Source organism: Manis pentadactyla, chromosome 12 (assembly GCF_030020395.1).
Source record: "Manis pentadactyla isolate mManPen7 chromosome 12, mManPen7.hap1, whole genome shotgun sequence".
Lineage (NCBI taxonomy): Eukaryota > Metazoa > Chordata > Mammalia > Pholidota > Manidae > Manis > Manis pentadactyla.
Window position 1 is genome coordinate 108,840,141 of NC_080030.1, and position 22,561 is coordinate 108,862,701.

A 22,561-nucleotide genomic window follows, 5' to 3' on the forward strand; every position below is an offset into this window, starting at 1 on the left:
TCTATGACTATTACGGAAACTGAGTCAGTAACTAAAAAATCTCCCCACAAAGAAACCAGATAGTTTTACTGAAGAGCTCCAAGTCTTACAGACACTCTTTCAGAGGAAAGATAAAGTGGAGACTTCTTACACCCCTTTATGGGTCTCCCATATCCTCCATCTTAAGGAACAGAATATTGTCAAAAAGCAAAATTATGTGCCAATTTCATTCATGAACAAGATTTGAAAAACCTTAATCAAAATATTAGCAAATTGAATCCAGCAATACATAAAAAAGCACACTTTTTTTGCCCAAGCTGGGTTTTCCCCAGGAACTCCAGGCTGGTTTAGTTTGAGAAAACCAACTTGTCATATTGAAATGAAGGAGAAAAAACTGTATTATCATCATACTAGATGTAGAACAACTACAAGAGACAATTCAACACCCTTTAATGATTAATATGAGATAAACCTCTTAGCAACTAGGAAGAGAAGGGTACTTCTTTAAACTGGGAGATGGTATTCTAAAAAGAGTAAAGGGCAAGGCACAAGGAGCTACTGGCAGCAGCCACAGGGAAAATCATGATTCCTGGTCAGCAGCTCGAGAACCCACTTATTGAAGGGGAGCCAAGGAGTCCCCAAGGATGGACCCTGTAACACCCTAACAAGTATTTACAGTAGGGGACCTCCAATCCTTCTCCAAGAGAACCTACAACCGTTCACTGGAGAAATATACACTGTGGAAATGGGACTCTCCTCCTACTTCAAGGGCTGTCGGACCCAGGGTCTGAGCTGATGTCAACAGCAGCAGACCCCCCCAAATGCCTTCACAGCCCTGTTACTGAGAGCAGATGGAGAACCAGTGATGAACGGGGTCTTGGCTCAAGTCCATCTCACAGTGTGTTCAAAGGGGCTGCAGGATCACCTCGTGGCATATTCCTGGCTCCTGAGCACAGAATGGGGCGCAGCTGGAAAGACCTTTATTTACAGCGGCTCCCTGCTCGAGGAGCAAGAGTAAGCAGCCCAGGCCCCCATGTCACTTGTCTGTTGCTGACCACTGTCTCTCTTTGGTCCACAGCTCGTATGAAATCTCCCAGGGACAGCTGATAGAAAACGGAAAAAAAATCATGGATGAATCACAACATACTGGTGCAAGCTGTAAATGGAATGCTTCCAGACTTCAGTCACACTCAGGGTAGCCCTGAAAGATGATTATAGGAGATGCTCCCGGGGGGCAGAGCTTTAAGCAATACTCTCAGGTCCTCGATTTGGAGGACAAGGCTGAATGGCTTGGTCAAGGGCCTGGAAGGAGCAAGATTGGAAGGTAAGAGAAAAAGCGTTCTGGGGACGAGGCACGTGAATGGACGGATGAGAGGGGTGTGACAACGCACTCCACAGTCAGCCCCGATGAGCCACACCCTTGTGTGACTACTGCAGAAGTCGATTCAGTAGCTTGTCCCACTCATCACCTTTAGGTGAGTCCTTTTATATTAGAAATTGGAACCAGCCACCACTGTGAAGAATCAGTGACAGGATGGTGTGACCGTAATGTGGGGAAGAGTGGATGTGAGTGGTGCAAAGGTTGGAATGTAGCAGATGCTACTGTTAACGCATCACTTGACACGCACTTTTTCCATGCATGCACAGCCCAACTTCCAATTGCCAGCGTGAGTGACTCTGCCGAAGGGCTCGTTCGCGGCCACAGTCCGGTCTGCCTGAGCACAGGGCAGGCTGGAAGTTCTGATGAATTAATGTTTGGCCATAAACAGGCCTCAACCAGTAACTGATGGGAGCTGGTGAATAAATGGGCCGGCTCCTTGGCCTTATTAACTATGGGACATACACCCCGGTGTTCCCCAGGGAATTCAGCCCACAGAGAAGTCGGCTTGATAATATTCCTTCCATTGGCTTCCTTCCCTTCCCTGCTGTTGTTTCCTGACATTACTTCCCATATAAACCATTTGCCCTCCAAGTTTTGTCTCAGAATCTGCTTCTGGGAGAGCCAAACCAAGACAAGTTTCAAACAGGACTGCCTAATTATAGTATAATATAACAGAAAACCAAATATGAGAGCAGAATTGTACAGGTATTTTAAGCTGTTGCTCTAAATGAAAACACTGCAAATACTCAACTTATTTTCAGAAGAGTTGGGTTTCCGTTAGTAAACAGAACTAAGTATTTTCCCGGCTGAAAGACCTAAGTCACTGTAAAATGCCAGAACCGACACAGCCATCTCCCCAGGTAACACAGGGCGTACCAGCCGAGGAGAGGATTCAAATTCGACCTCTCAGTGTGGAATTCACAACACACCGCGCAGTATCCCACTGGTTCTGGTCGTGCCACGGTTCCGTTAAAAACGTTGGTTTCCTGACGCTGTCCAGCGGTGCGCTCTGCGCCGACAGGCGGCCCGCGCGCAGGCCCGGCAAACCCACGTCCCCCGCCGCCCGGGGAGACGCGCCCCCGGCCGACCCAGCACCTCAGCTGCGGAGGCGAGGCGGCGACCGGCAGTTCACGGAGGGCCCCGAGGTCGGCTCTGCAGGGAAGGAACTGCCTGGGCCTCGCGCGAAGGGGCCGCCATCCAACCCACCCAGCGCGTCCCGGGCGCGGGACGGCCCCACAGCTCACCCGCGCCGCGGCCGCCCGGGGACTCCGCGTCCGCTGCGCTGTCTCCTAGGAAACGCCCGGCGGCAGGCGGGGCTGCGGGCAGGACACCCTTCCCCGGGCGGGCACCGCCCCCTCCGCGCGCCGCTGTCCCGCCCCGCCTCAGGGCCAGTGGGCGGGGCCGCCTCCGGGCGCGTGCCGCCGCGAGCACACTGACCAGAGCCTGCCGCCCCGGCCGCGCCGCCGCCAGCCTCTGCGGGGCTCAAAAATGGCTGGTAGCAGACACAAACACGTGGTAAAGCCCCATATCTCCACCTCCGGTGATTTTTTAAAAAGGCGATTTAAAAAAAATCCCCGCAGCCCACCGCCTCTGGCAGCTGCGGATGCTGACTTCTGCAGGGCTGGGAGAGCAGAGCCGTGAGGGACACCGGTACGCGGAGCAGCCCGCGGCCGGGCTTAGGAAGTACGGGCCGCAAGGGGGCCACCTGGGAACGCGGGGCGCGCCGCCCGGAGGCCCGCTGGAGGGAGGCAGTGGGCCCCAAACACCCGGGATGGGCCTACAGCCCACAACCCACGGGCGAGCAGGCCGGCGACCTGTCCTCCGTCGCCGTATGTATGGATAACATACAGATCCACTTTTTCTTCCGCCCTCACCAAAGATGGCGCCCTTCGCGCGCAGGCTCCGGGGCGTCACGCGCCTCCCCGTGGTACGCCCTCCGGCCGTGCCCGCGCCTGCGCAGAGTGGAGCTGGCCGCCGCGGCCGCTGGGTCGGAATCTCTGGGCTGCGGGTCACCGGGTTATTCGGAGCCCCGCGGTGTCCTCCGCGGCCGGACCCGCTGTGGGTCTGAGGCGTCCTCTCTCCCGGGCCCTGCCGTGGGCCCCGCGTCCCCCGACCATGCCCGCGGCCGCCGCCCCTATCATCAGCTCGGTTCAGAAGCTGGTTCTCTACGAGACCAGAGCTGTGAGTAGGAGGCTCGGGCGGGCGGGAGGCTGGGGGCGGTGCCGGGCGCCAGGATCGCAGGCATTGCTCGTCACGTGCGCTTCTATTGACGAAATTTTTGGTTCCCTTTATTTGAAAGGCAAGAAAAACGAGTTGTTAAAAGACAGCCTACTTATTTGGATAGCATTAATATGCTTTTCCAACGCGTTTTATTTACTTAAGTGTTTATTACATCAAATGGCCATGTAAATAGTTTCTAGTAGAAAAAGCAGATCAATTTTTATGTTTAGGTTGTTCCCTAAAATTTAGGGAATAGTGTACTTCTCAGTACACACTTTTGTCATTTGTGTGGTTGAAAAAGTACAGCTTTCTAAATTGGGGTGACAATGATGTCAGGATCCGTATTTAAAAATACACTTTCTGGTAACAAGATTGCATATGCAGGAAACCTGCGTAACTCCCTTCTTTACGCTCCAGAGAGTTCTGTAAGGCTCATCCCGTGAAACTTGGGCTGTCTGCATCCGACGGGGTACAGGAAAGTACAACAGTTTCTCAGTTATGACATGGTCCTGATGGGATGTCTGCCTCCGCGCCATCATCAGTGTAGAAACACTGTTGACCTTTCATTAATTTTGCTGACAGCTTCATTTAATTTGATCCAGGCCAGAAGATGAAATTGTCTAATATACTGTATTTGCAAATATCTTCAGTTCTTGAGGAGAGTCATGCGGAAGTGTCATTTTGACATTGAAACAAAATTTTTTGCTCTCTGTGCAAGGTGCTGATAAATGTCCCTAGTTGGAAACATACATACCCAAATCTCAGCCCGATAATAAGCTGAGCGTTCATGTGGACCCGCTAAGATGTTGTGTTCTTTCCAAAGCACAGTTCGTACAATAGGCCTCCTCTGCGCAGAAACCAGCAGCGGCCCCCCAAGTCCTGAGGGACGGAAACTCTGAATCCCTTAGTTTATTCAATGCCATATATGTTTCAACAACTGACTGTCTCCTATAATATCTAATCTAATGTAAACTCAGCAAAGCTTTGTTGAGGATTAGCTATGTGCCTTCATATGCCTTATTCTGCAGTGAGAATGTATTGCTTTCAGTTCCCTGTGCTTTTCTGCTGTTCTCTCCTTGTAATGTCCCTTCTGCTCTTCTGTCAGAACCTTGTTGGCCCTGGCAGCACAGAGCTGGTACAGTGCCTTGCAAAGTAAGCTCTCAGTAGATGCCGGTTGAGTGTCTCACACAAAGATACATGTGTTCTAGAATTTGGTTGTGGTCCTCTTCAGTCATCTAAGTAATGGAAACTGACTGTGACCAGCTTAGAGGTAAAAGGTGAGTATCAGAAAGATGCTGGGGAAGCCCTGGCACAGACTCATTGGAAGAGCCAGCTCCCCAGCCCCTGGAAAGGCAGGAACAGGACAGCAGGGTTTGAGAACCCTTGCAGAGAGCTGCCTAGGACGTAGCATTGGGGCTGGGAGAAGGAATCCCATCCACTCAGCCTTCGCTGGGAATCTGCCCCGGGATAGATCACCGCGGCCAGGAAGGGGTCTTACAGCAATGACTTGTTTATGGAACCACTCCTTTGTTTCAAGGAATGGTGGGGCCAGGGCAGCTGCCCTGAGAAATGTCTGCTGCACTTAATCATTAAACCTCAGCTTCCTTGTCAGTAAAGCATATGATTCTTCTTTATTATGTTTTGACTTAAAGATATATGCAGAAATATTTGAGCAATAAGCTCAAGGTTTAAGGATTTAACTCAGAAAAAAACATGAAATTACTGGCAACTAAATAGAACTTAGAAATTTTAAAAAAACTTTCAGGTTATATTAATGAGAATAATAGCTAATGCTTTTGGAACACTTCTGTGCCAGGCACATATCTACCTGTATTTTATTATTTAATCCTTATACAACCTCTAAGAGGTTTTATTATGATTATATTATTACTATTATTATTATTCAGAGAAGACAAAAATGAGGCCATGAGAGTTAGAACAATGCCACAAAAAGTGGTACCAGTCTAGATTGTAACTGGACTGTGACTGGGAGTAAATTACTAGAAACTTGTATATTGACTTGACAGAGTAATTGTAGTTCTGATGAGTCAGATAATAGAACGTTGCATTTGTGGTTTGTATGTCTTTAGTTTTTTGTTTCTAGCTTTTTTATTATTGACAAAGTAAACAGGATAGTATCATAAACTCCCATGTATCCATCACGCAGCTCCAGAATTATCAACATTCTGTCATCTTTTATTATCTATAACTTGTTCCACTCCTCACCCACCACATATTATAAGGGACTTTTCCTTTAAAATTTACATAAATTGAATGCACATATCTAAGCTACAGAATTTAGACGTGTGAACCACACCCCTTCTTGCCCCAGAATGTTCTCTTGTGTGTCTATCCCATCAACTGACCCTTTCCCTTCCTGGTAGCTAATTTTTTTTTTTTCTTTTACTTTAGATATGCCTGTTCAGGAATTTCATATGAATGGGGTTGTATAGTACACACTCTCTTGAGTACACCTTCTTTTGTTCAGGAGAATGTCTTTGAGGTGCATCTGTGTCGTGCTTATTGGTAGTTATTGCTTTTTATTTAAGTAGTAGTCTCATGTATACACATTCCACAATGTGTTTACCCTCTTTCCCTATTGATTTAGATTGTGCCTTTAGGCTGCTAGTAATAAGCCAGCTGTGAATAGTTTTGAATGAGGGTATTTGTGGACATAATGTTTTTATTTCTCTTGGGAAATACCTGTGAATGAAATTGCTAGTCAGATGGTTGGTAGTTAGGTGGTTGTACGATTTAACATTCACATCATCAAGGTATGAAAACCTCCGTTGCTCTATATCCTTGCCAGCTTTGGTGCTGCCAGTCTTTTTGGTTTTAATTATTCTAGTGGGTCTGTAGTATCATTATGGTTTTAGTTTGCATTCCCCTAATGACAATGATGTTGAGCATCTTTCCATGTGTTTGTTGGCCATTTTTATATCTTTTTTGAAGTACCTGTTCAAATCTGTTGCCCACTTATAAAAATTGGGCTGTTTGCCTTTTTATTATTGATTTTTAGGAGTTCATTATATATTCTGGAATCAAGGCCTTTGTAATAAATGTTTTGTGAGCATTTTCTCAGTCATTGGCTTGCCTATTCATTTTCTTAATGATCTTTTTCAGCTTTATTGAGGTATAATTGACAAAATTGTAAGGTATCTAAAGTCTACAATGTGATTTGATGTATGTATACATTGTGTTAATGATCTTCTGAGAACCAATTTTTAATTTAATGAACTGTAATTTATCAGTTTTTTTCTTTTGTAGTGATTGCTTTCTGTACTGTAAGAAATCTGCCAACCCGGAGCACAAAGATATTTTCCTGTATTTCCTCTAAAAGGTCTATAGTTTAACTTTTACATTTAGGCATTTATTTGATATTAATCTTGTGTATGATGTAGGGATTGTATTACTTACCTATTGTGGTGTAACAAAAGCTTAGTGGCATTAAACAACAATAAACATTTACTATTTCACACAGTTTTCAGTAGTCAGGAATCTGGGAGTCTTAGCTGAGTGGTTCTGGCTCAGGGTCTCATGAAATTGCAGTTAAGGGTGTCAACTGGGCTGTAGTCATCCGAAGGCTTGACTAGGCTGGAGGAGTTACTTTGCAGATGGCTCGCTTATGTGCTTGGCAAGTTGAGCTTGTTGTCAACAAGAGGCCTCAGTTCCTCTGAGTGTCCTTATAACATGGCAGCTGTATTTGTTAAGAGTGAGTGACACAAGAAGAACAGAATGAAACTGCAGTGAAACTGACCCAGCCTCAGAAGTCACACTCCATTATTTCTGCAATAGCCTGTTGGTTATGCAGGTCAGCTCTGTTCTGTGGTAGTGGACTATACAAGGGCATGAATACAGGAGATGAGAATCATGAAGGGTTCTTGGGGGCTGGCAACCACAGGGACTGAGGTTCACTTTTTCTCCATACATCAATTGTCCAGACTAATTTGTTGCAAATATTATCCTTTATTGAATTTCTTTGGCACTCTTGTAAAAAATTAGTTGAATAAATGTGAGTTGATTCCTAAACTTTCTGTGTTGTTTATTGATCAATCTGTTTTTCTTTCTGGCATTAGCACCTTGACTTGATTATTATAGTTTTATGATAAGTCTTGAAATCAGGAAGTTTAACTTTTCCAACTTCATTCTTTTCAAAGTTCCTGTGCATATCCATATGAGTTTTACAATCAGCTTGTCAATTTATTATAAAAAGCCTATTGGGTTTGTGATTTGGATTTAATTGAATCTACGGGTTTATTTGGGGAGAACTGAATCTTAATAACATCGAATCTTTCAATCCATGATACATCTCTCCATTGTTAGGTCTTCACTTTCTCTAGCAATATATTGTAATTTTCAGTGTAGAAATTTTACATCTTTAAAAAAATGTATTCCTAAGTATTAGGAGTTTTGATACTATTTCAAGTGAAATTTTAAATTTGATTTAATAGTTGTTTATTGCTAGTTCTTAACCTTACATCCTGAAACTTTGGTACACTCACTGTGTTGAAAAGCCAGAGCTTGTGTATTGAATTAAGAATATGCAGATTGTCACCTGCTGAATGAAGGGGCACAAGCCACCAATATGGCGTCAGCAGTTATTTCCCTCAGTATCTGAGCTCACACTTTGGGGAAGTGAAACCCAGGGGTCATTTTGATTGAAGGCCAAGTTTCAGTGCACCCACACATAGGAAGTAGAGTTATAAGACTTACTTCTTACAGCTCCTGGGGACGGGGTCTGAGATTGGACAGTGAGCTGGGGGAAAGGCAGCCCTCCATCCCAGGCTACGAGTGGGCAGGAGGGAGAGAACAGGGTAGCAAGCACCTGCAACTTACAGGATGGTTGGTGTGAAGATCGCTAACTTGGTGGGCTTAACTCTAGGTAGTATTTTAAAAGGTGCCCTGGGAATAGCAAAGTGGGAATTTGTGGTAGGAATCCTAAGCTCAGGTCCTTGTCCAAATGTCCAGACTCTGGGTATAAGTATGGTTTTCATACTGTAAAATGCCTAGGCAGCAACTCAAATAATTGTTTTTTCTCATCACACTTACTAGTTCTAGTAGCTTTTCTGTCATTTCCTTAGCATTTTTTACATGGATAATCATGTCATTTAGAAAGAAATTCTTCTTTCCAAATATGAATGTTTTTATTTTTAATTTTTTTCTTGCCTTATGTCACTGGCAAGAACCTCTAGTACAAAGTTGAAGAGAAGTGGCAAGAAGCCCAGACATAAACTCATGTATATAGGGTCAATTAATGTACAATAAAGGAGCCATGAATGTACAGCGGGAAAAAGACAGCCTCTTCAATAACTCATGTTGGGAAAACTGGACACTATGCAAGAGAATGAAACTGTATTATTGTCTAACTCCCTACCACAAAAGTAAACTCAAAATAGATTAAAGACCTAAATGTGAGACATGAAGCCATAAAACTCTTAGATGAAAACATAGGCAAAAACCTCTTGAACATAAGCATAAGCAAGTTTTTCCTGTACATGTCTCCTCAGTGAGGGAAACAAAAAATGAACAGGTGGGACTATATCAAACTAAAAAGCTTCTGTGCAGCAAAGGACACTTCAACAGAACAAAAAGGCAACCTATAGTATGGGAGAATATATTTGTAAATGATTTATCTAATAAGGGGTTAACATCCAAAATACATAAGGAACTCATAAGCATCAACACCAAAAAAACCCCAAATAACCTGATTAAAAAATGGGCAGAGAACCTGAACAGACATTTCCTCAAAGAAGACTTACAGATGGCCAAGAGGTGCAGGAGGTGGGGTGCTGGCCTCGTAAAGCGTCTGCTCCTGCCCAGACTTCCCTGTTCTTTCTGGTGCCCGACACCTTCACCTTTCATTCTGCCTTTTGGCCCCTGTGACGATGCTCTTACAGGGTTACAGGTAAGCTAAGGCCGGATCCAGCCCTGCCACTCATACGTCCCAGTGCGATTAGGAGTTGCCCACGGATTTAGCATCTGAACTTATTCTGTGTGAAACTACAGTTTACTGTAGATGATTCCCAATTTGTAGCCCTTGCTTTATGTATGTCTTACCATTGTAATAACGACCATTTCATAGCAAAGAAATGAACACATAGTGGTTGAGTTTAAAGTTGGTAGCTGAACAGAAATGTGGCCAATTTTTGTGTATGCATGTATGTTTTGTGGGGGTGAAATTGTTAGGATAATCTTTACTCTCGCTAGCTCAAAATCGTTAGTATGTGTGTATGTGTTTATTTAACCTGCCTTGCCTGGAGAGGATTTAAGGACGTTTCTCCCCCCTCCACCCTGTCATACAAAATAGAATAAACCAAGAAGAACCACATCCTGAGGAATGCAGCCTCCTTAGTGACTTTGGCAGTAGCCTTGGTATGTGTGATTGGGGAATGGGAGGGAACAATTTAGGATGTGGTTGGCTAAGGAATTGGAGTGGAATCTGAAGGATGTGAAGGGAGAGAAGCATGGTGATTAGAGCTGAGTTAGAAGGTGTGGTTGCAGTTGACAGAGTTGCCAGTTTTTCTAGAGGGGACTTGAAGCTCCCCCAGTGAAGTCTTACAAAGCTGTAAAGAGTGAACTTGGAGCGACCCCTGTGGACTGTCAGAAGCTCGTTTCCCTTTCTGGGCTGCATTACTGGTTGTGGGGTTGCAGGAATAAGTGAGGTGGCAGGCCTGCAACACTGTTGGATTGTGAGAAGTAACTTCACAGTGATCTTTAAAAATAATACCTTTATTCTGAAAGTTCAAATGAAGTTTAAGATTAACTGATGCTGTCAGACATCCTTAAGATTTCCTCTTTCGAGAAAGCTGATTTTCTTCCCTCAGATGAAAAGTGAGTGATTAGCCTGTCAGTATAAAAGAACATAATAATGTGAATAGATACTGAATTTGCTGTAAAATGGATTATATATTGTATCCATTTGGAGTTCATGTGTGAATTTGAGAACCACATTCAACTTTATACGAAGTCCCACTTGAGTGATATTTAACTTTTAGAAGAGAGCCAGCTCAGATCACCTTCTATTCTAATGGGCATTTTAATACAGCGTTTTGGGTAGTCTCCTAATTCTCCATCCCAGTGCCTGCCAAGCCACCACCGCCAACGTGCCTGCAAACACCCGAACATTTGCCCAGCAGCCGTGACTCAGCCACGCGTGTGTGTCTGCGCCGGGCGCCTGCGCTGTGGGGATCCGGGACAGTCCCGCCGCTCCTCTCCCCTTCCCGTGGCTTTAGGGCATTTCTCTTACCTCCTTTCCCACCTTCACCATTTGAACTTCAGACTCCAAGTCCTTGAGGTGACCTTTCCTGCTTCCTACCATCACTACTCCTTACTAAAAACTTACAATGAGTTCAACCTCAACTTTCCCAGATGCGGGGATTTCTCACCACGTTCACATGTTAGCTTTTATGAGTTTCATCAAATCAGGACTGGTTTCTCCAAGACACAGCTGCTTTCCTGGACTCTCCCTTCACCACCGTCCAATAGCCTTTCTAGTGATGATTTCTTTTCTCTCCGAGATCCTGTATCTTCCTCTTTCTTGGTTTATGCCCTCATTTTGCCAGGGCACCTCCAAGTGCTTCATGAGGAAGGGTTCATGGGTGGTCATTTTTGAGCCCATGCGTGTCTAAAATGTTCTTATCCCATCCTCATGTTTGAGGATTAAATTACTGTTTCACTGTTGTATCCCTAGCTTCTGGTGACCGTTGAGAATTTCTGGTGTTTCTATTCCAGATGAAAAGTATTTAAAGAAAGAAAGATATGGTAACCGAACCCAGTGTATGGTCCTTGGTTGGAGTCCAGTTTTTAAAAAGCCAGCTATAAAGGATATTTTAGGGACACTCAGGGAAATTTGAATATGGATTGTGTATAGATAATATTGTATCGGCGGTGTTATGATCGTGTGTGGGGATGTCCTTATACCTGCAACTTGTTTTCAAATGGTTCAGAAGGTAAAAAGCTCGTACCCAGAGGTAGGGAGGGAAAAAATTAATGTAGCAAAATGTTAACAATTGGTGAATCTCCATAAAGGGTATATGGGTTTTCATTATACTCTTCTGTTCATCTTACTGTAGGTTTGAAATTTTTTCCAAAGAAAAAAGAAAAAATCAGCAGTGGAGAACAATTTAAGGAAAAGACATATCAGGGCAACTACAGTCCCTAAATGCTGACATCTGTTTTGAAGCATAATATTAAATATAACTAAGTCCAAGGATAGTTACAGTTATAGAGAGAAGGAAGTAAAACCAAGTAGAAGTAAGGCCTCTGAGGAAAGTTCCCTCTCTCAAAAGTTGGTGCGCAGGTCCGCGGTCGAGGGCGCACCAGGGGCAGGACAGGCGGTGCCTGTGTCCGCAGCAGGCCGCCGAGAGCAGGCCGCCGAGAGCTGGGGGTTTTTGCCACATAACTGGCTCCACACGGGGTCACTTTTCTCTGCACAAAACACCCTTAGGATTCTCCGTTCGCTTGGGAGGAGAGGGAATGTGGACGATTCCCTGCACCCCGTGCCTTTCTCCCTGCCCAAAACTGCTCGTAAATTCTGTGGATGTCTCCTTGTGGCTCCCCTGCCCCGTGGGGTCCCCGGGAGCCTCTGGGTGCGGGAGGTGTAGACGCGCCCTCCTGCGTGTGCACCGCAGAGGCCAGATGCGCTTGCCCTCCAGCGTCGCAGGAATTCTCTCTCTTTTTATTACGAACCGCCAAGTCGTGGCCCTGCTATGACCTTTAGATTTCCTGGAACCTATGAAAATTCCAGAACTTTCCTTCAGGGACTTTACCTCCTAGAGCTGTGATGTGCTTCCCGAGTGGCTGACCTAACGGGGCGGCTTTCTGTGTGCTTCCCCGTAAAAGATGGGTCAGCGTAACTGCTGTAGGAGTCACCCCGCAGATCGGCGGCGGCCCCTGGCCCTGATGTTTGCGGGACGCCTGCGGACCGGACCTGCTGCTGGGCCCAGACCCCGGGCCCCGCGGTGCTGGTAACCACATGGGGGGGCCGAGCGGCCCCAGACACGTCCGGGCGAGGCCTGCAGGGCTGGGTGCTGCATTCGGCATGAGCAGTGCGCCCTGGGGTGGGGGGCAGGCGAGGAGGGGGTCGCTGCAGGCGGGGACGGTGGGGGTCACGCGCCCTGTCCGAGCCCAGTCAGGGGGCCCAGAGACCGGCCGGGCTGCTGGGACCATCGCCCGCAGGCGGCACCCCCGCGGCACCCCCTTCTGTCTGGGGCACGGGGCGTCCCGTCGCCCTCCGTGCCGCTTCCCTCCGGGTGCCACCTCCTCCCGTTCTTCTGTCGTTTCTCAAGTGCAGCGGCGTAGACCGACCGCATCCTGGAAGGGACGGACAGCCGGGAGCACCGAGCGCCGTCCTCCTACGAACGCCGCCCGCTGCTCGCGTGGGAGGGGCATTTCCTCGCCCATCTTGCTCTTCTAATGAGCGCGCCGGGCTCCCTCCCCTCCAGTCTCTTCTCGCTCTCTGCTCCGCTGAGAACTGCGCCCCCTTAAGTCCTCAAGGAGGTGGCGCCCCTTCTGCTGACAGCCATGTGCAGTTCACGAACCGTTCTTCCCAAGTTAATTTTATTAGGTTGGTTACCCGCTCCTCTCGGCGGTGGTAGGGTCCCGGGGGCAGGAATCGGCAGAGGCCAGGCTGGGGGTCTCTGACCTCCCTCCCCTTAGTCTCCCTGCCCTTTGAGCTGCTCCCCCAAAGCATCAAGTCCTGGCCACTGGATGTCTCCAGTTGGTTTACTCATTTTTATTCAGATTTCTTTATTTCTACCTCATTATAACTAGTAGTGTCATCCAGACTACCTCTCCTAGGAGATGAGGGATTCAGTTTTTTAGTTAGTTTTCCTCTTAAGACGGAGCTAGCCTATCATTTTTCAATTATTGTCTTTTGTTCTTTATAACCGGGAAGTCTAGATCAGGCCCTTGTAAACAGATATATACTTAATATTAAAAACCTCATCTATTTCTACAGATTTATCATTAAAACAGTATAACCAACTGCTTATCTTCTTATATACAGTAAATCTTACTTTAAAAAATCTTGCCCATCCTTTAAAGGCCCCAGTCCTGACTTCTCTGACGTACTCTACATCTGCAGGGCCCCACGTTAATCTCCCTGCTGTGAATTCTGATGGTCTGTGTACTTGGGTTTGGCCGTTAGTCTGGAGAGTTTTGTGTGTTATTTACTTGGGTGGTGTCATCTCCATCTGCCTGACCAGTTGAAAAAGTACCACTTAAAGGACATTTTTGAAGCAAAATATCTTCAATAATGTCTTTTTCCTAATGGAATTTTACTTATTTTATTAAATGCAATTTAAAAATTATTCATCATGTTTAGGTTTTCTGAAAGCATTTTTTAATTTAAGGATTTTTTTTACATTTTTATTATTCATTTTATTCTCAGTAATCATTTAAGAAGACTAATGTGTTCAGGTTTAATGCTCCAAGAAAGTGTTTCAGAAAAGAAAGGACATTAATTATTTCCTGTAGCTTATCTATAAAAAGCTATTTAGGCAAGTGCTCTCATTTTAATCTTTAATAGGACTTTGGGTGGATTTTCATAGTTGCTATATTAAAGCCATTTTCAGCCTTCTGTAGAAAATTTGTAAAGATTTATTCGATAACATCAACAGTTTAATAGCTGTAATTTTCTAAGCATTCCTAATTATATGTTGAGCTCTCTAATTCTTACCAGAGCTGCTGCTTCCTGGCTAAGTTTAAACATCAGTCTCTGATCGGTCAGAGTAATCTCTGTATAATGTAATTAAATTAATCTGACCTGGTTACTGGGTACATTTCAGATAACAGACTGGTGTTTGTCGTGACCACTAAGAATATTTCAATTCAAAAGTTGACCTTTCAGAATCTGCTTTCTTTAATCTGCATAATTCACAGAAATACTTCCTCTAAAAAGTAATCTGACTTTATGAATGTATTTAATTTCAAAAACTGAAGTGGTTATTAAATGGGTATAAGACAAAATACCTTTAAAAACTAATGCATTTCCTTTTTATTTATAGAGATACTTCCTAGTTGGGAGCAATCATGCAGAAACTAAATACCGTGTTTTGAAGATTGATAGAACAGAACCAAAAGATTTGGTCATAATCGACGATAGGGTAAGTCTTTTGCAAACCGGAATATGAACAGAAACTCTTGTACCTGTTTTTTAAAAGATATTAAGTACCCTCACTGTTCTAGTAATAAATTCTTTTTTTTACCATTTCATCTAAAAATTACAACCATTTTTCATAGTTGGCTAGAATTTGACTCTCTAGTCTGGTTTCTAGAAATCATGGATGTCAAGGAGTATGCCGCAATTACACTTCGCCCCTCATTTTGACTTGTTACAAAAAGCAAACTCTTTGGATACAATAATGCATGTATTTTCTTAAAGGGGTGATATTTTAAGGGTTTAATGTTGCACCTATTGAAGAGGTTATTTATTACCGTGCTTTACATATGAAGCTACCAGAAGTCGGGAAGGTCTTACGTACTGCAGACTTTTTATCATGCCGCTAAAAATCGCCCGTAGGTGATCTCCTGAAGACTTGCTCTGCGCTAGAGAAATGTTAAGCTGCTCTTAGCCGGATGTTATGTTATCCAGAGTCAGGAATACACAGACTCAGTTCAGGTGATGCAGAAACATGAGGTGGATGTTATTAAAAGTGAAGTACAGTACGGTGGTATTGAGCAGTTAGCTCTAACTCTTGAAAATGAGAGAACCTGACCTGCCCTTTGTTCCTGTCTCTGAATATTCTGAATCCATATAGATTCCTGGTTTCTCAAATATGTTAGTAGCTACAGTTTACAAGCCATTTTCACTAAGTTCTTTGCAAAACCACTTTCATTGTTAAGATAATTTTAGATAAATTGTGTGTTGTGGTTTCCTGTGCTCCTGATGTTACTGCCTCCCTCACTCCCCAAAAATCTGGGAGTGTTATTAATATAACGTATTAACTCTTGGCTTCATTTGGCGGGATAAGCGGTTGATCAGGGATACCTTTGAGAATCTAAGAAAAGCTATGGGTCTCATAAAAATACACACACACACACACGTGTGCACACACACAAAACCAAAACTTTCATGCAGTTTTAAGGAGTTCACAGGTATCTTGATATTTGTCTATGGGTCCTTAAAATGTGTGGTTCAGAGGATAAGGTTTTGACAGTTTTTTTGTAGAGTAACATGGGATCCAATAATCACCCTTAATTGTTAATATTGCAGAGTTTGTTGACTTTTTAAATTGTATCTTGGTCATGCACTGCTACATACCTCTCTATGAAAGAGCTAATGATTCCTGTAAACAGTGTTTAGTTCTCAGGGGTGAGTAATTAATGATCAATCTAAAAAGTAAACATAACCTTACAGATTAAATTTGCTTATTTTTAGCATATATATACTCAACAAGAAGTGAGAGAACTTCTTGGCCGCTTGGATCTAGGAAATAGAACAAAGATGGGACAGAAAGGATCCACCGGGTTATTTCGAACTGTTTCAGCTTTTGGTGTTGTAGGTAAGAACTGTGTCTCTCTCTTACCACTTTTTTTTCCTGTGTAGACTAACTACTTAAAGATAGTTTGCAAGGCTGTGTAGCTGTGGAGTTGTGACCCATCGTCTGTGGCTCTGGTCATTTAAAACTTCATTATCTATCAAACGGATGTCAAATAGCCTTTGTGTAGCATCTCCATGTGCTTAGTACTCAATTTAAGTACTGCTGCTCAGTTTCACATAGGACATGAACAAATACAGAAATGGTTTGGCCTTTAAAGAGTCTGCTGTCTGGTTTATTGAGGAATGAAACAGTAAAAATTAGACTGGATTGTCTGCATTTGCCCTGCCTGCTGTTGTCAGCTGGAAAAACAGGTACATGTAGCACCCAGCTTAAAATGAAGAGGGATTTCTCCCAAGGACGTGGCACTGTCGTAAAGTGCCTGACTCCTTCCTTGAATGACCACTGCTTTCTTACCCACTGAAAAACTCTGTTCTCTAGAATTCTAGACCATCAGAATCTTTGCTGCTTGAAATTATATAGTAAGAGAAAACATTCCCCTCTTGCCTAGATGATCTAAGCCATTTTGACAGAGAAGCACAACTCAGATGCAGGCTTTCAGATAAGGGGTTTCTTGACGCTCCGTCCTCAGCTGTGCTGACATTGTTTTCAAGGAAATGGGATCCTGAGGCTGCTTCATAGTCCAGGCTTCATGTTAATCTCTTTACATACACTCCTGCCTTGGTTTGAGCCTCTTTATTTAAATTTCACATAAATTCCATCCTTCCTCCAGATCCTATAGTAAGAGCAAATATAGATGCGGTTTTGGCCTTTAATGAGCCTGTTGTCTGGCTTGTGGGGCCCTGTGAGGTGCCTCCAGCTCCTGTGGTGCGCACTGTCCCTCGCTGCGGTGGCTCCATAAACCTGTCTGCACCGTCACGTCCTTGTCCCTGAGAATCTCAGGCTGGTGGAACTCGGAGGAGGGACAAAAGCCAGTGCACGCTCGGCAGCGCTGGGACCCAAGCGGTCTAGGAAACAGTAGGTGGTGTCGGAGGTAACCCGAGAGGTAGATTACTTGGACCTGGAATGGCCCGAAAAAATTACCTGGAGTAGATGAGGCTCTGGCTGGACCCTGAGCAGGAGCAGCGAGACCTGGACAGATGTGGGAAGGGAGGGGACAGCTCCCGGAGGGGTGACAGCGGAGGCACAGGCGCCAAGGTGCTGCGGGTTCTGGAATGTGGCGAGTAGGTGTAGGTGGATGGGGCCAAGCCGCCTGGGGCCTTGGAAGCCAAGCGGAGGGCAGTTGTGTCTCAGTTTCGCTGCTGGCAGAGCCTTGAGTGCATTGTTTTTTTTTAAACTTAAAATTATTTTTGTGCTTCTTAAACCTATTGGGTTGTATGCAATATCGACTGAGTTATTGGTATCTATAGAAGTTAATGAAATTAATAGGGACTTAACTGTGCTAAATTGATTCAAATTCTCACGTTAGTTTTTCTAATTAGCACTTTCAATTTTGTGACTCCATTTTTTGAAACTTTGATTATATTCTGCTGCATTTGAAGTTTGTTTTTCTCAGTATGCCCTCATAGCTCTTCATATATGATCCCTTTAGGTCCATTGTTTGCCTTAGGTGGCTTGACAAGTCCCTTGAGGTCATGTGTTTCACAGTTAAGTGTTTGTGGGTATGTGCATGTCTGTGTGTCACGTGAGCTCGTATGTTTAAATTTCATAAATTCCATATGTGTTAAATTCCGCTTCAAATGTTGCTTATGTTTCAAGTTAAAGAAAAAACTGGAAATAAAATGTGTCTTAAGTATAGGAGGCTTAACGTAAGTATTTCTTAATAGGTTAAACTTATTCCTTTAAATACTGATGCTTTATCACAGCTTTTTAAAATGGTAATTTCCTAGGGTGTATGTGATACTGAATGCCTCATTAACCAGGGATAATTATTCAGAATTGAACCTTCCTTGTAAGAAATTGAAGTGAAGATCAGTTGCTGAACTGCGTTTAAAAAGTCACTGCCCGTGGGTGTTCTGGAGTTGTGTCGGGCAGCCTGCCTTTCCATGAATGGCTGCTGGACTGCTGGACTCTTGTTTCTATGGTTCTTCATTCATTCTTCTTTGTTCTTGGCAAATTTGCTTTAGCAATGTTCCTTGCCTCATTTTAAATCTATTGGTAAGTAAGCTTATCAAACCAGAGGCTTTATTTTAACCAATTGATAACCAAGTTTGTAACGAGAAGTGTATTTTATACACAAGCGTTAGTTAATAAACTTTGGGGGAGGGGAAATGTCTCCATATTTCTCTCAACCTTGAATTCTAAGGTGTTGTGGTAGCCATTTCTCTTGCAAGTAGAGGCCTCTTAGGTTTGAGAGTATCCTTGGATGGTGAAGTCACTGAAGAGCTGATCTGCCAGTAAAGTGACACAATAATGCTTACTGGGTAAGCATTTTTTATTTCCGAGGAAATGCATTTTATGTATTCAAACTCGAGCACAGAAAGCTTAGAATCGGTGAAGAATAAGTAGGGAGTTAATAAAAGCCTGTGATTTGTCCAGTACTGTCTTAGAAATAATGAGAGATACTGAAATAGCCAAAGGCAAAATGCTGAACGTATGGTCTGTCTGTGAAATGACACGTGTGTGACATGACTAGGATAGTTCTTTTATTCCATGACTAAAATATCTTCTCTGCTGACTTTTCCAGCAGGCTTAGTTTGTGAGTGGTACTTTCTGATGTGTTTTGGACGTTACCGTGGTTAATCTAGTTCACAGCTATAATGATCTACAGTAGTGATTCTCAACCATCTATAGTGAGGGACCATATTTTTTCCAGTGTGTCACAGACCAGCACGTAATCCTACTGTGTATAGCTTGTCTGCAGCTGGGCCACATGTAACTCATCACAGAAGATCAGTAGCATTCCTACTAGTCTATGCCCTGTTCAAGGCAAGGTCACCGATCATGCACTCAGATATCATGGCAATCTCAAATTGCTCTAAGGTTTCTAGACCCTTCCATTCAGTATGTGTCCTCGTCCTTTCGTGGGCTGGTACCAAAAGGTCATGGGCTGTCACTCGTCCCTGGTCATGGGTTGATCCAGTCCCTTAGCCACCTTGCCCATTTCCGATGTGCTCCGTTGTATTTTGTTGTCAGTGGGAGGTTCAGGAAACCTTTGGATGAGATCATGAGTTTCCCTCACAGAGTTATTTTACCTGGTGCGGGGGTCAGTGGCTGGTGTCCTGTAGACCTTACTGCTCTCAGCTCTGTGATAATCCCAGCCTCAGGCTTCTGTCCTTTCTCCGCCTGGGTCACCTGTCAGAGGGCACTCTTTTAAGCTGGCAGGATGCTGGAGGGGACGTGGTAGCATGTGTGTCAGTGCAGCAGACTAAGTGATAGACTGCGTTGTTACTGAAGAAACACCCTCAGAAATGGATTGCACATCCAAGATAAGAAAGAAAACCAACAATAAAGTGAGGGCTCAGGTGAGATGGGAGCAGTAGATTTGGTGTTAATGTTGCCTTGGTTCCAGGGGGCTGTGCTACGCTAAGGCCCTGGGTACCTTGGGGAGGTTTTTCATACTTCCCTGCTAGCATGCTGTTCGCCCTGAAGGTTTTCAAGATACTGACTAGCTGGCGTGGTGACCCCCGGCCCCACACAGGGCATTGCATCCTTCCCTGTTGGTGGGCTGCTGGGGTCCCCTCCACCCACCAGAGCTCCACACCATGTATCCTCTTATGCCGTCCACACCACTCTGTCCTCTCGTACTGTCCTTTCTTATATACTTCATTTGGTGTCCATTTCAGATAACATAGCCTTCTCTGCTTAGAGAGAAATCACTTTTGCATAATGACTGTCATCTAGGCTTCTGGGAAGTACTCAGTAAAATTGGTCTGGGATCAGAAGTACATAGGATGAAGATGAAAAAAAAAGTATTCTAGTTTTCTGTGTTAAAGTGATGAATAGGCTAACTCTTGGCAGATGTCTGTGCCAAACTGAGGCCTTTTAATTCTTGGCTATATTTGATAGGAACCTTTTTAAAAAGAGTGATTTTTCCAACTGGTAGTAAAAAGGAAGAAGAAAATAATTTCATTTATAATATACTGGAGGCATTTGTGCTGATAAAAAAAAGAGTCTCTTGTGAAATATATTTCCTTTCCTTTATTTGAATTATGAAGGGAAAAGGTAGAATGATATAAATAGTCTAGAGCTAAAAACAAAATCAAAATTCAATTGGAATGTTGGTTCAGAGAAAATATTACAGAGAATTTTTTTGTGTGTAAAAATAAATATATAGCAAGAATAAAGGGAAACTTTTTCATCTTGGAAATATTTATTACTTTAGCTCAATTAGATTCTCTTTTGGAGTGTTTCTCTGCTCCTTCCAAGACCCTTTACTTTTGTAAGCTGTATCCTTCTGAAAGGAAAACTACTTCCTAACTTGCTTTGAATGGGATTATCGTCAACTTTTTTTCTTTCTCATTCCTGCATCCTTTAGCTTTACTCAGGGAATTTTTGATAGTGTCCAAGGCCAGGAAAGGAGTGTAAATGAACTTTAAAAAAAACCACATTGTCCTTTGTGGATCTCTAAACAATAAATATTTTTCATTGTTTTAATAGCATTTTTTCTTAGTAGCATATCTCATAAAATCCTTGAAGCATCTTTCTCTGATAATTTCAGCTCATTTATGTTAATATATTCAGTTGCTAGTTTCCTTTTTTGTAAGCTGAGAAGAACAAGACAGAGATAATAGGTATTTGTCACTTCTAGAGCAAAAATTCATAGGACCAAAATCCTAGTTCTGAATTTATAGATTATAACACCCTGAGCAACAGAGATAGAGACAGCAACAGAGAGAGAGAGCTCACGAATGTGCAGGTGCACACGAGCAAGAAAGTTAGTTTTGAAAGATAGCTGTGCTAAATACAAGATTCTTCGTTGACAGCTTTTTCTCTCAGTGCTTTGAATACAATGTCACACAGCCTTCTGGCCTCCATTGTTTCTGACAGGAAGTCAGCTATATGTGACTATATCTGCCTGTGTCTGACTGTGAGTGTGACATGCTGGGGTGGAGCTCCCTGCTGGGGGCAGGGGCCGGGTGAGGAGGAGCCCCAGATGCCAGCCGAGCTTGCCTGTAATGGGGCTTCTACACACAGAGCTGGGGGCAGGGAAATTCCAGTGGCCTGCACCTCCTGAGCAGAAGCCATGGCCCCGGACGGAGCTCTGCAGGGAGGTGGGAGAGCCCTCTCTCTCTGACTACCCCTGCCCGGAGTAGGTACTCTGTCTCACTGACCTGGGAGAATAGTGTGAAAGAGAAGCAGGTTATGACTCAAATGCCACAGACTGGCTGTTCTTACCAAAATTTAGTAGGTTTTCTTGGATAAATGCTTTTTCATTTGCCATATGCCATTAGGACAATTTCCAGAAACTTTCAATGATTTGTTCTGTTTCTTCTATCATTTTCACCAGTTATGATTGGTTGACTATGGAGAGGGTCTGCTGAGTAACTCACTTTGCCTTTTTGGAAGTGACGCTCCCTACCACCACAAAGAGGGTTGGTTTTAACTCCCAAAGCAAGAGATTGTTGACCAAGACTGTATGGTAACTAGTGTGTTGTTGAGAACTTAGTGCTACTGAGCATTAACACATGTGGTCTTCCTGTAATCACCAAGCGCATGTGCATTCCAATGATTTGACACAAATATAACTTTATAGCACTCCCAACATTCATAAAAAGCTGAAACCATCAGAAGTGATATTTGTGGAAGATTGCACGAAGGACATGCGACTTACCGGATACACTGTTTGCTCAACCATTCCACTTCCTGGGAACTGTTTCCCCCACCCCTCCCACCCCATCTAAGTCATCTAGTTATTGTATAGCTGGCTTCCAATTCAATGTGACTTCATTCCACAGTCGGTGGGTCTAAGGCTGGGTATTCAACCCAAGCTGGTTCAATGCAAGTCCCTCTCCAGGAATTCTGATATTGAACTTGAGAAAAAAGTTGTTTCTTTCCAGTGAAGGTCTTGGATGTGAACCCTGGAGTGTGAGCAGTGTCTCCTCCCACCTGATCTGTAGATGTGGAGGAGCCTGGTCCATGGAGAGGGAGAATGGAGCACATGTTCAGAGATGCATCTTGACTAGGTTTTTCTCTGATCCCCAATCATACTGTTGCTCATTGGTGTCAAGGGTCACCTCAGTATCCTTAATATAAATTTCTTTTGTAAAAGCTGGCTCAAGTTGGGTTTTGCCACTAGTAATCAAGAGTCCATGAAGTTTGCTCTTCCTTTTGAGCAGCATATCCCAAAGTATGTTCCTCAGAACATACTATCCACTGGTTAATGTGGGGTGAGGATCTGTGATCAAACGCATCTCAGGAGGTGCTTCGCCTTTATTGCCCATAGAGATTCACAGTGTGTGTTAACTCAGTATTGTAAGTTTCTGAGAACTTACGTTGTCGTTTGTTTGTTTTGGCATACTTTTTACTGATTATATATATT

At 44.0% G+C, this 22,561-nt stretch overlaps 2 protein-coding genes across 3 annotated transcripts in view; one reads left to right on the top strand and one right to left on the bottom strand.

The window, feature by feature from the left end:
* Positions 1 to 2,808, bottom strand: part of AK9 (adenylate kinase 9) — a 94,174-nt gene extending 91,366 nt beyond the window's left edge. The window contains exon 1 of the mRNA XM_057489483.1: positions 1,127 to 2,808. The gene's annotated coding sequence lies outside the window, so the exon portion shown is untranslated. The remainder of the gene's footprint in view (positions 1 to 1,126) is intronic.
* Positions 2,809 to 3,317: 509 nt separating this feature from the next.
* The window catches only part of FIG4 (FIG4 phosphoinositide 5-phosphatase), a 71,747-nt gene continuing 52,503 nt past the window's right edge, over positions 3,318 to 22,561 (top strand). The window contains exons 1-3 of one of the 2 annotated variants that reach the window (XR_005028263.2): positions 3,318 to 3,541; positions 14,587 to 14,685; positions 15,960 to 16,083. Coding sequence is in view for 1 of the 2 variants with exons in the window: in XM_036902947.2 (XP_036758842.2) it covers positions 3,476 to 3,541; positions 14,587 to 14,685; positions 15,960 to 16,083 (289 nt within the window). In the remaining variant the exon portion in view is untranslated. The remainder of the gene's footprint in view (positions 3,542 to 14,586; positions 14,686 to 15,959; positions 16,084 to 22,561) is intronic. The other variant, XM_036902947.2, reaches the window with a different exon arrangement.